This window comes from Geotrypetes seraphini, chromosome 9, assembly GCF_902459505.1.
Source record: "Geotrypetes seraphini chromosome 9, aGeoSer1.1, whole genome shotgun sequence".
Taxonomy (NCBI): domain Eukaryota; kingdom Metazoa; phylum Chordata; class Amphibia; order Gymnophiona; family Dermophiidae; genus Geotrypetes; species Geotrypetes seraphini.
In genome coordinates, this window is record NC_047092.1 from 85,146,390 (window position 1) to 85,159,102 (window position 12,713).

At 40.4% G+C, this 12,713-nt stretch overlaps 1 protein-coding gene across 1 annotated transcript in view; it reads left to right on the forward strand.

Moving 5' to 3' along the window:
* The window catches only part of LOC117366418 (solute carrier organic anion transporter family member 1B3-like), a 462,552-nt gene that overhangs the window by 95,965 nt on the left and 353,874 nt on the right, over positions 1 to 12,713 (forward strand). Inside the window, exon 5 of the mRNA XM_033957759.1 lies at positions 9,091 to 9,189. Within this exon, the coding sequence (XP_033813650.1) occupies positions 9,091 to 9,189 (99 nt within the window). The remainder of the gene's footprint in view (positions 1 to 9,090; positions 9,190 to 12,713) is intronic.

A 12,713-nucleotide genomic window follows, 5' to 3' on the forward strand; every position in this document is an offset into this window, starting at 1 on the left:
GGAGCTGGAGTAACGTTGAAAGAGGCAAATGAAATTTTGCAAAGAAACAAAAGGTAGTGATCATTCATCGAACAACTCTCAAGATGAACTGAGACTACCCGCTGACATCCAAAGACCGTAAGAAGCAGCTGATGTGTGGAGCTGATATCAGGACCCACGAGGAAGACAAATATTGTTTGGTTCTACTGGTACAGTCAGGTGTAGATGGAGTTGAGATTGCTTCCTCTCAAGGGAATTACATTTTCCAGATCAGCACAATTAATTACATCAAGGAGACATATCCTGATCTACAGATCATTGTTGGCAATGTGGTAACTCAGATTACCTGGGTCAGGGTTGGAGGGTTCCTTGTGGCTGGAGATATAGATGACCTCATTGGTGCTGTCTACCTTGCTGTCCTGTGTTGCTTGCTCCTGGTTTATAATATATGGTCTTTATATTGCTCTTATTTATATTAACTTGTGTCACACATGCAAGTCAAAATATATGATTTAGATTTACAGTGATGTAAAACTAGTAGGATATAGTTTTATCATTTCTCCTGCAGTCTCCATATACTGTAATGTAGCACTAATCCAGATGCTAATGTTATCTACTGAGATATATTTAAATTATTATTAATATTAATGTTATTAATTATATATGATTATTAGAAAGGAAATAATTTAGTATTTATTATTTTATATTATTTATGCTGATATTTATACTTGCTTGCATGATATGGTTTGATAATGAATTACTCCAACTCAAAAGACAGTGTAGAAGATTAGAAAGAAAATGGAGAAAAAAGAACCAAGATCAAACAAAAACCGACTGGAAAAAAATCAACAAACAATACAAAAATCTACTAAAAGATAAGAGGAAAAGCTACTATACTAATCTCATAGGCACGGAAACCCAAGATTCCAAAAAAATATTCCAAATCCTGAAAGAATTAACAGACACCAAACCATACACTACCACCACGAACACACCTCCACCATCACCCGCCCTCTTAGCAGAACACTTCAAGAACAAAATCACCAACACCAGAGCCACACTCATCCTTAACCCATCCCATCAAAATCCAATCACTATCCACCCTACAGGAAAAGAGGCAACCGCAGCAGACAGAATTTGGACTCAATTCCCTAACATACAATGGTCAGAATTCAACAAATTCTACAAAAAATACAGCCATGCCTCCTGTGACCTCAACCATTGCCCCTCATATCTCCTTACCACCTCTAGTGTAAAATTCCGCACCATAACTCTACAATGGATCCAATTCACGCTCACAGAAGGCACATTCCCTGCTGACCTCAGCGAAATTGTCATCACCCCAATCCAAAAAGACCCAAAAGCACCACAAAACCTCCCATCTAACTTTAGACCTATAGCCTCAATTCCGCTATATGTCAAAATTATAGAAGGCCTAGTAGCCAAACTCCTCACCAATTACATAGAGGACCACAACCTACTACACCCCATGCAATCAGGCTTCAGAACAAACTTCAGTACAGAGACACTACTAGGCTCCCTTATGGATACCGTCAGACAACAACTTAGTACAGGGAAAAAAATGCTACTCATACAACTGGACCTATCGGCGGCATTCGACTTAGTAGACCACAACATCCTTCTACAGATCTTAGATGCAATAGGCATCTCAGATAAAGTATACTCCTGGTTTGAAGGATTCCTAAAACTCAGAACCTACAGTGTAAAATCAAACAAAGAAAAGTCAGAATCCTGGTCAAACCCCTGCGGCGTACCACAAGGATCTCCACTATCCCCTACCCACTATCCACTATCCCCTACCCCCTACCCTACTGCCTCTCTAGGAACGCATCTGGATAATCTAGGCATAACCTCCTACAGTTATGCGGATGACATCACCATCCTCGTCCCATACGATCATTCTAAACCTACCATGACAGACAAACTTCACCAAACACTTGAAACAGTCACAACCTGGATGAAAAATCACAAACTTAAACTCAACCAAGACATAACCAAATTCATCCTCCTAGAAAATGACAAGATCCAAACCACAACCAACCTAGACATAAACGCAATCAAATATCCCATCCAAACCACCATAAAACTACTAGGCATGACCATAGACAGATGCTGCACTATGCAACCGCAAATAAATAAAACAATTCAAAAATCATTCGCAATCATGAGAAATCTGAGACAAGTCCGAAAATACTTTGAAAGAACACAATTCCAACTTATAGTACAATCCCTAATACTAGGTATATTGGACTACTGTAACATACTCTTCCTTCCATGTCCTGCAACTACGATAAGACAACTCCAAACAATCCAAAATACAGCTTTGAGACTCATCTACTCATTGAAAAAACATGACCACATCACTGAAGCCTTCATCAACTCACACTGGCTCCCAATCCAAGAAAGAATCCAATTCAAATTCTACTGCACATTATTTAAAACCCTACACGGAGACAGCCCATCATACCTGAACAATCGCCTCATCCAAGCACCCAGTACCAGACACAGAAAAACGCACTCCCCATTCATACCCCCCCCAATCAAGGAAGTAAAAAGAACAAAACTACACGACGGCCTCCTAGCCACTCAAGCCGCAAGGCTGGACAACCAGATCTCCAACCTTCTGATGACCACCCCAGACTATAGGACGTTCAGAAAAGAAATAAAAACCACACTTTTCAAGAAATTCCTGAAGCAGCAATAACAACACGACCTCTAAATGCTCTTAAGATCTACTACTTACCTCTCTAGCTAATCATTGTAACTCTGTTTTTTAAATTAACCTTTTGTAATCCGCCTTGAACCGCAAGGTAATGGCGGAATAGAAATCCCTAATGTAATGTAATGTAATATAGACATTTCCTATATTACTTTGAGATAGATTTTCTTGTTTTGGGTCGGGGGGATTGTTGTAATTTTTAAATGATCTAAAAATGAATTACTCATTATTATAGAGCAATGCAGTTTAAAATAATATGAGATGTTTTGAATTAATATATATAGAGATGATAATTTCCTTTTAAAATTTTATTACGGTATATGGTGACATTTTATTGGGATTCAATTTAAATTGTTCATATTAATTAATATAGAGAGGATTAATTTGGGGAAAATTTAGGGTACATGGAGGAGGATGGTAGTCACCTGGTCTATAGGTTTGCATACAAGTTTTCGTGTTATATGATGGGATGGGTTTGGGAAGGGGATGGGATGGGGGAATTTAAAATTTGGATCCTGGATATGTGTGGAATTGTTATACATATATTTGATCAAAGGGAAATTAAGGGTTTATTTATTATCACGTATTAATCAGTTAAAATGCCTTTAAAATTATATTCCTTAAATGTTAATGGATATCCCATCAAGAGGAAAAAGGTACTTAGGGCTCCTTTTACAAAGCTGCGCTAGCGGTTTTAGTGCAAGCACCAGATTAGTGCGCGCTTTAGCGTGTGCTAGCCAAAAATCTACCGCCTGCTCAAAAGGAGGTGGTAGTGGCTAGCGCACAGGGCAATTTAGCGTGTGCTATTCTGCGCATTAAGGCCCTAGCACGGCTTTGTAAAAGGAGTCTTTAATTTTTTGAAATAGCAGGCAGATATTTATTTTATACAAGAGACGCATTTATCATTAATCAAGTAAGCCAAATTGGAAAGTGGTTGGATAAAACATTGGGCTCCTTTTACGAAGGTGCGCTAGCATTTTTAGCGCATGCTACACGGAAAATACTAACGCCAGCTCTATGGAGGCGTTAGCATCTAGCGCATGCTAAGCACACACTAAAACTGCTAGCGCACCTTTGTAAAACGAGCCCATTGTTTTTTGTCCAGCAGCAGGAAAAAAGGCAGGTGTGGTAATCCTGATTAATAGGAAGTGTTCTGCTACATTTGGTAACTTTAGGGCAGATCCTATAAGTAGATGGCTCCATGTTAATATGACTTCAGGAAATGATGCCCTGATGCTTCTTAATATTTATGTTCCTAATTCAAATCAGGCAGATTTCTTTAAGAAACTCCAACAAATAATTCTGTCACTGGCTATGAGTAATATAATCGTGGCTGGAGACTTCAATGCTGTCATGGATCCATTAATGGATAAACAACCGAGTAAACAATTAAAATCATTAGGGCTAGATAATCTTATACATACATGTGGATTGAAAGATATATGGTGGATTTTTCATTTTAATGCTCGGGAATTTTCATTTTGTTCCCAAGTTCATAAATCATTTTCAAGAATTGATTATTTTTTTGTTTTGGATCATTTAATCCAACAGGTTACAAAGGCCAGTATAGATCCGATTCTTTTGTCAGATCTTGCTGGAATTTGGCTAGAATATCAGTTTACTGAAGAAAATTCTAATAGACCTGTTTGGAGGTTTAATAATGCACTGCTTGCAGTCTCAAATTTTCTTGAGGAAATTCAAATAAAAATGAATTAATATTTTCAATTCAATACCTCAGAGGAAATCTCTTGGGAAACTATATGGGATGCTTTCAAAGCTACAGTGCGAGGGCAGATAATTTCATATTCAGCGCATATTAGGAAATTACTTAAATTAGAATTTTCTAATTTGGAGCAAACTATTTAGACGTTAGAGTCACAATTGGCTTTGAAATGGGACCACGATACATTGAATGTCCTGTTCAAAGCTAAATATAAATATAATGAGATTTCCTCACAATTGGTTAGGAAAGATTTGTTTTCTCAGCAAGCTCTGTATTATGGAAACTCGAATAAAGTGGGAAGATTATTGGCTAATTCAGGCTAAAAAGAGAAAAGTAAATTTTGTGGCCATTAAACATGAAAAAGGTAAAATTCATACCCACATTGAGGATGTTTTAAAACAATTTTTGGATTATTATAATGCTTTATATTCTTCTAAGCTCTATTCAAATAACGAAATTGAAGGAAGAGATTTTTTAACTTAATAGGCCAAAAATTCCAGAGCATATAAAAAACAATCTATATGAACTGTAGATGATGTAATTCAGAATGGGAAAATGGTAAATTTATTACAATTGCAACAATCTTTTGGCATTTCAAAATCTCAGTTATAAATGGTTGCAATTGAAACAGGCCATTCAGAAAGGGTTCCCTGATTGGCGTACTTTAAAAAATCAGTATAGCGTTCTGGATCTCGGCATCTCTCTGCTCTGAGAAAAGGGGGGAGGGAGGGGATTTGGGGGAGGGTTGGGGGGGTCTGTTTTTGGAGGGGGATGTTTCGCTTGTTTCGGTGCCCTGGGGTCATCAGAGTCCAGACTCTGGGGGGGAACTTGGTTTGTGACTGTCTACTTTCTGCCCTGGCATCCATCTCCACTTGGGGAAAAAGAAGGGGGGGGTAAGGGGGGAGATGGTGGGGTGGGTTTGGGGGTGGAGGGAACTTGGGATGGTTGGAGGTTTTTGGGTGACCCATGTTTTTGTCATGTTGTACTTGCTTATGCGGATAATGCCTCTGTTCCTTCTGTGCAGGCATTTGTTGTTGTTCTCACTTCTGCGGGTTTTTTATGTCAATAAAAATTGTTTACAATCTAAAAAATCAGTATAGCTTGCCAGGCCTATGCTTCCAGATAGGCATCAGGCCGCCAAGTGGTATAAATTAATATTTGAATAAAAACCCAAAAACAAGCTTAAAAGATATTTGGAGTATTGAAACAAAGCAGCATATTTCTGCTACAAATAGGCCACGGATTTGGACTTGGAGGATGAGATGTACAGCGTCAGCATCTATGAGACAAACTTGTTTGTTTGTTTTTGTTACATAGAATTTTCTGAACCCCAGTTCGTTTGCAAAAGTTGGATAGTTCCAAGTCTAATAGATTCTGACACTGTCATCTTAAAGTAGGGACACTGGATCACTTGTTTCATTGTCCCTTGATACTCAACTTTTGGAAGTCTATTTGGGGAAAAATTGGATATTGGAGGCTTCTATTCAACTGTCATATGACATTATGTTATTTGGGACTTTATTGCAACCTAAAAGTCCAATTGATGCAAAAAAGAACAGACTTCTTATTATGACAGGGGTAGCTATGCAGTTAATAACAAGAAATTGGAAGAACTGGGACAGATTAAACTTTAACTTTTGGTGGGAAACTTTATGTCAATATTATAGATTTGAAAGAATGAATTCTGAACAATTGGGACAGAATAAAAAATTTAAGAAAACATGGGGTCCATTAGCGGAATTTGTTAAAACTGATTAATCGAATAAGCCTTTAATTCCTAATTGATTTTTACATACATCCAGGGAGGGAGGGTGGGAGGGGGAAATATAATTTGTATTATTATTATCTTTTGGGATATAAGTGCTGTTAATTGATTGTATATTCTTTGCACTTTGTATTTGATTTGAAAATTAATAAAGAATATTTTATAAAAAGAAAAAAATAGCACTCAGTTTTTCCATTTAGCATGTGCTATTTGGTAAACAATGGGGTCATTTTGCTAAGCTGCACTAAGAAATGAGCTTAGGATGCACTTACATGGGCCTTTCCAATGCACTAAGCCCATTTCTAGCACAGCCATCAAAAAGGGCTTTTTTTCAATTTCTTTCATTTTTGGCCGTGCCCAAATGTTAGCATTAGCATGCACTAAAAGATCAAAAAGGAATGTAGATTCTAAAATATGCTCATTATCAAGGCTGGATTTACAGATAGGCCCAGGAGGCACATGCCTAGGGCCTGAAATTATGAGGGGGGCCCACTCATCCCCACTTTTCCAATTTTTTTTAATGGCCATGATCGGGCCTCCCTCCCCCTCAATGACAGCAAGATCGGGCCTTCCTCACGATGACAGTAAAATCGGGCCCCCCCCCTCCCGATGACAGCAAGGCCAGATTGGGCCCCACCATGGCATCAACAGCAAGATCAGCCACAGCACCTGCAAGCAGTGCTCAACCTAAAATTCCCCTCTGACACAGCTTCCTGTTTCTACCTGGGCAGTTTGCGTCAGAGGGAAGCGTTGGGCTGAGCACCGCTTGTGGGTGCTGTGGCTGATCTTGCTACCCGCTGGCATTCTTTGCCGCATATATGGGATGTTTGCGGGAGCCTCTGCAGCAGATGAGCGCCGTGGGAGGGGCAGCTCCGGGATGCGTGAAGAGGGAGTTCCAGTGTGGGGGGGGAGTTTGCTGCAGGTGTTGGGCACAGTGGGGAAGGAGGAAGAGGAGTAGCTGGTGGCGCCAAGGGTACTACAAACTGCAGCTCCTCTGAGAAGTCCATTGGGGGGGTGCAGGGCCTGGATGCAGTGGGGAAGGAGCTGGAGAGGAGTGCAGGCTGCAAGCACCCCGAGGAACTGAGGAGTAGAAGTGAAGGAGCAGAGGTCGGAAACCCTCGGAGGAACAGGAGAAGGTGGTGGGGAGGGTTACAGGCCGCAAACCCTCCAAAGAATAATGTAAGTGGTGACCCGCACCAAGGTGAGGGGAAGGGAGGGAGATGGGCCTGGGGTGGAGGCTCGGAGTGGGAGAGAGAGAGAGAGAGAGAGAGAGAGAAAGGGACAGTTGGACAGATGATGGAAGTGGGGAGAAGGGAGAGAGAGAAGAGGGCATATGGATGTCAGTTGAGAGGGGAGAGCAGATGCTGAATGGAAGTGGAGAAAGAGAACACATACTGGATGGAAGGAGGGGAGAAAGAAAAAGGCATATGCTAGATGGGGGAAGAAGAGAGTTAGTGGAGAGGTGAAGGAAAGGGGTGGCAATATGTGGGTAGGCACAGTGAAAAGAGGGAAACTGAGGACTGAATAGTAAGAGGGAATTTAATTTAGACAGAAGAAGAAAATAGAGAAGAGAGAGATGCCAGAGCATGGGAGGAAAGGGGGAAGGAGACAGAAATATCAGATCTGAGTGGAAGAAATAAGGAGAGAGGGAAATGGAAGGAGAGAGATGCCAGACCTTGAAGGGAACAGATGGAAGAAGATGGATGCCAGACCAAGGAAGTAGGAGGAGAAATGAAAAGATGGAAGGGGCAGACAGTGGATGGAAGGAAGAAAATGACAAGATGGGGAAAGCAGAAACTGGGAGACAAAGGTTATTAAGTGCCATCAACACTTGCTTGAGTCCTAGTCCAATGTTAGATGAATATTGGAGAAGAGCAAAGAACGCCAAAACCCTCTATATCTTTGCTTCATCGACTACAGCAAAGGTATTGACTGTGTGGATTACAATAAACTATGGAGAACTCTAGTGCAAATGGGAATATCCAAACATAATTCAGCTGATAGAGAGCCTATATGAAAATCAAGATGACAAAGGTAGAAAAAAAATCTATTTTTTAAATTTTTTGTTATAGGATAAAGTAGTATTGTAGCTGTGTTGATAAATGTTTATTAATAGAAAATGGAAATATGGTGATTATTTTATTGGACTAATTTTAATACATTTTTGACTAACTTTTAGAGGCCAAATTCTCCTTCCTCAGGTCAGGACAGGGTACTGTAACAGTAGTATACTTTACTGACCTAAGAAAAGAGGGTTTGACCTCTGAAACCTAATTTAAAAATGTATTAGTCCAATAAAATGATATCTTATTTTCCATTTTTTGTTTTATTTGTTAATTTGTAAAGTGATTTCAATCTCCTTATTGTCTGCTGATCTTCTTTTGTTCCATGTTGGATTCTTTGGTGTACCGCTTGCCTTGTTGTTTTGTTACAAATTAGCATACATGGAGTGGAACGTACCAGAGGAGTTACAGATTTGGTTGTTTAGTTGAAAGGGGATAGATTCCGTACAAACATAAGGAAGTTCTTCTTCACACAGAGAGTGGTGGAGAGCTGGAATACTCTTCCAGAGTCTGTTGTAGGAGAAAACACCCTCCAGGGTTTCAAGACTAAGCTTGGCAAGTTCCTGCTAAACTGGGACGTACACAGGTGAGGCTGGACTCATTTTAGAGCACTGGTCTTTGATTCAGGGGCTGCCGATTCAGTTAGGGCCTATTGAATATTAGGAGACCGTTTTCTAAGAAGGACTTTGTGCACATAAACTGCTGTTTAACCAAAGAAATACCTTAAAATTTGCCCCCTTAGACGCTGAAGTATATTCATTTTTTGTATTACCTATGAATTTTTTCTTGATAAATAACATTTCATCTTCTGTATTTTCAGCTTGTGTACATTCTATAGGTGTCATTGGGCCTCTACTTGGATTTTTATTAGGATCTTTGTGTGCCAAATTATATGTGGATATAGGGTTTGTCAATCCAGGTAAGAATTATTACAAATTAGAATAGTACAGAAGTTATAATATGGTGTTTATATGATATTGTATTTATCTGTTTATTTTTGTTGTTTGTTGTACCCTATATACTTTTATTGTACTCTAGTTTGTATTGTTTAAGTATACTTTGTAGTCTTTGCGAGGTGGGGGGACGGGTTGCCGTGAATGTTAAACTTATTGCAGCAGGGAGATCCCTTGCCGCGATAAGCTCAGTGGCCACATCTGCTTGAAATGTGCCTTTCAGGCGCCTATCACAGGTTTAAGGAGGCACGTAGGGCCACCTAAACTTGCCTAAGGCCACTTCTGGGTGAAACCATGCCCACGCCTAGCCTTAAGTGAGCTTAGGCGGCCGTATGCACCTCCCTAGGCTCAAGAAGGCACCCTCAATGCAGGCAGCCTGCCCAGAATGATTTTTTTTAAAAACGTACGTCCCGATTGGTGGTTAGACATTAGTAGGTCGCCTAAAATCGGGATACCATTTATAGAATTTGCCCCTTAAAGTTAACCCTTGTGTAACCATCCAGTCACCAATATTTTTATGTAATAATCTAAATTCTTTCAGCTCAGGCCCCTAAACCTGCACTGGGAAGAAAAATATTGTCATCCGCAAACAATCGGTAGTCTAATTTTACTTAATTTAATAGTGGACATTGAGACCATATATATATATGTCTAGTTAGGTAAGTAGAAAACTATCGTAACACATTACCTCTCATTCCCATATTTTCAAGTCTCAAAAACAGTTTTTGCAAATCCAGAGTCGAACGTACCTGACACATCCAATGAGACCAAACAGTATGTAACTTGATTGTCAATAACCAAGCATAAAACATCCACCAATGATACTAATAATAACTGAGAAAAATATGTGCGCAAGTTGAATGTCAAAATAATAAAATCACAAAATTAATTACATTCAAAATATTGCTGAGGCAAGAGGTAACCACAAAACGTACACTCAGCATACCCTGGAGACAACCTAACTTCAAAAAAAAGTTTGAAGTAGGAGACACATCTCTGGTCATAAAAAGCTCCACTTCAGACTATCAAAATTCTTATTTTCAAGACCATCATCTCAAACATTCTCAAAATATAATAGCATTTATCTTGGCAAAAAATAGTCTAAACACTTTATCTTCAAATGTATGGTCCACTTGACATACAGCTCGTAAGCAGGACAGCACTTGGGTCTGTGACTGGTTATGGCCCGGACTGGATTAAACCAGAGCCTTGACCTGGGTAATCCAAACCTCGGCTGAGCGGTAAGGCAAGGAATGGAGGGTAGAGGGGTATGCAAACAAAAATAAATGTTACTGCATAAACTGTTCAGTGTGAATGTTCTCTTTATCACTTTTTATTCCAATGCAAATCTTCCTGAGGTGGTAACACACAAATCCCCTCAATATTCAACAATTTCCAAAAATCAAACCCTTAAGAGAAAACACTTCTGGGTGGCCAATCAGCCTGTTGGCTCACCGTGCTTATTCTGTATAAGGATTATAACAATCTGGCAGACTTCTATAATTTTGCCTCTGAAGCACTTCCCAGGGTGAAAACCAAACTTCTACCCTGAGCATGGGATTCTTCCACCCTTATCAGATCCCCTGCCCAACTTATCCCAAACTAATTGGTAATATAAAACTTCCAAAGGCAGTTTTTAAGGCTGTGCTTTGCCAGCTTCCAGAACAACAAAATGGCCTTCCAGTTACCATATAAGAACTTTGCAACCTGCCTGCACTGCTTTCGCAAGGCTGCATACAGTCCAACTGTGATTATTCAAAATCAGTCACTTTAACTCTTAACTTTCTGTTAATTAGATTTTGGTGAGGCAGCACCACTTTACTTAAAACAACCCTCTTACATGTCACAGGTTGCTTATGTGTCCATTTCTTCAAACCCATTCAACTCTTCAGGCTCCCTTTCTATGTCATTTATAAACAACTCTTCCGGCATTTATAATCCTTATAATCCGGCATTTCTTCCTTATAATCACCATCAGAAGAATTATCAGAAGCCTCATTCCAGAGGTTTCCTACCTGCCTTTCTTGTGAAGTACTGCTTTCTGTCCTTGGAATCTTTAGCTGCACAGGTTTGTTTCTCTCAGAGAATTCAGGCACTCTGGGTTTGTGGCTGCCTTCAATGCCTAGAACAGTGTTCCTCAACCTTTTTACACCTATGGACCGGCAGAAATAAAATAATTATTTTGTGGACCGGCAAACTAATAAGACTGAATTTTTTTAAAACCCCATTGCCACCCCATCCCCGCGAGCTCGGTCCTGTTAACCATCTGATCCCATCCGCACAAGCCTCAAATAGTTATGATTTTATATTGAACATATTTTATTAAAGTATAAAAAGAAACAATATTCTGTACAATTGTCATTTTATAAATATAAATAATACAGGGCAAGGATCAACAAAACCCCCGTCTCCCCTCCCCTTCACATATATCCCCTCTACTATCAAGAAAATTTAATAAGCCAAATTATTACAGAATGCTACACAAATATCATGCTAACAGAATACCATAGTTACACATGGCAGGAATGGTGTTAGGGGAGTGGAACTAGGGCAACTGCCTCCTGGTCAGAGAGAGCCCTAAGCCAGCTGGAAGCTAAAGACGCACTGCCTGGGCTTTGCACTCCCCAGTTATGTCTAACATCAGCTCTAGCAGGATACATATTTTAAATCTGATATATTCTAATCACAAGATAGAAATAAAATTATTTTTTTCTACCTTTTGTCGTCTCTGGTTTCTGCTTTCATCTTCTTTTCACTTTTTTCCATCCAGCGTCTGCCCTCTGTCTCTTCAATCCAAAATCTGCCTCTTCCATCCACTGTCTGCCCTCTACCCCTCCCATATGGTATCTGCATTCTTTCTATGCCCCTCTCTCCTACACCAGATCTAGCATCTTTGTCCCTCTTTCCTTATTTTTCATCTGACCCCCTTCCCAGCATCAATCTCTTTCTACTTTGTCATTCCTCTGTTTCTCCCCTTTCTCTCATCTGATCTCTCCATTCCATCCTGACTCCTTCCCCTCCTCTAATCTCCCTGCCAGCTGTCTCCTTCCAATGTTCCTCCTCCCCTGTCCAGCAGTACCTTCTCCCTTTCTTCCTCCCCTTAGCCAACAGTAAGTCTCGTCCCTTCCCCCTCTCCCCTGTCAGCAGTAGCCCCTTTCCCTCCCTTGTCCATGAGTACCCCTTCTCCCTTTCCTCCTCCCCTTATCCAACAGTAATTCTCATCCCTTCCCTTTCCCTTCTCCCCTGTCAGCAGCAGCCCCTTCCCCTCCCTTGTCCAGGAGCACCCCTACTCCCTTCCCTCCTTCCCTCTCCAGCAAATGTTTCCTCTATGTAGGCTAGCGGCAGCTCTGTGTACTTTTAACTTCGGCACACAGCTGCCCCTAAGCTGTATTTTAGCCGCAGTTTCATGAGGCAGCCTCGGGGCCTTTGGTAGGCCGGCCCACATTGCAGGTGGAAGGCAGGAGTGCCGGCATAGCGATGGCAACAGGAA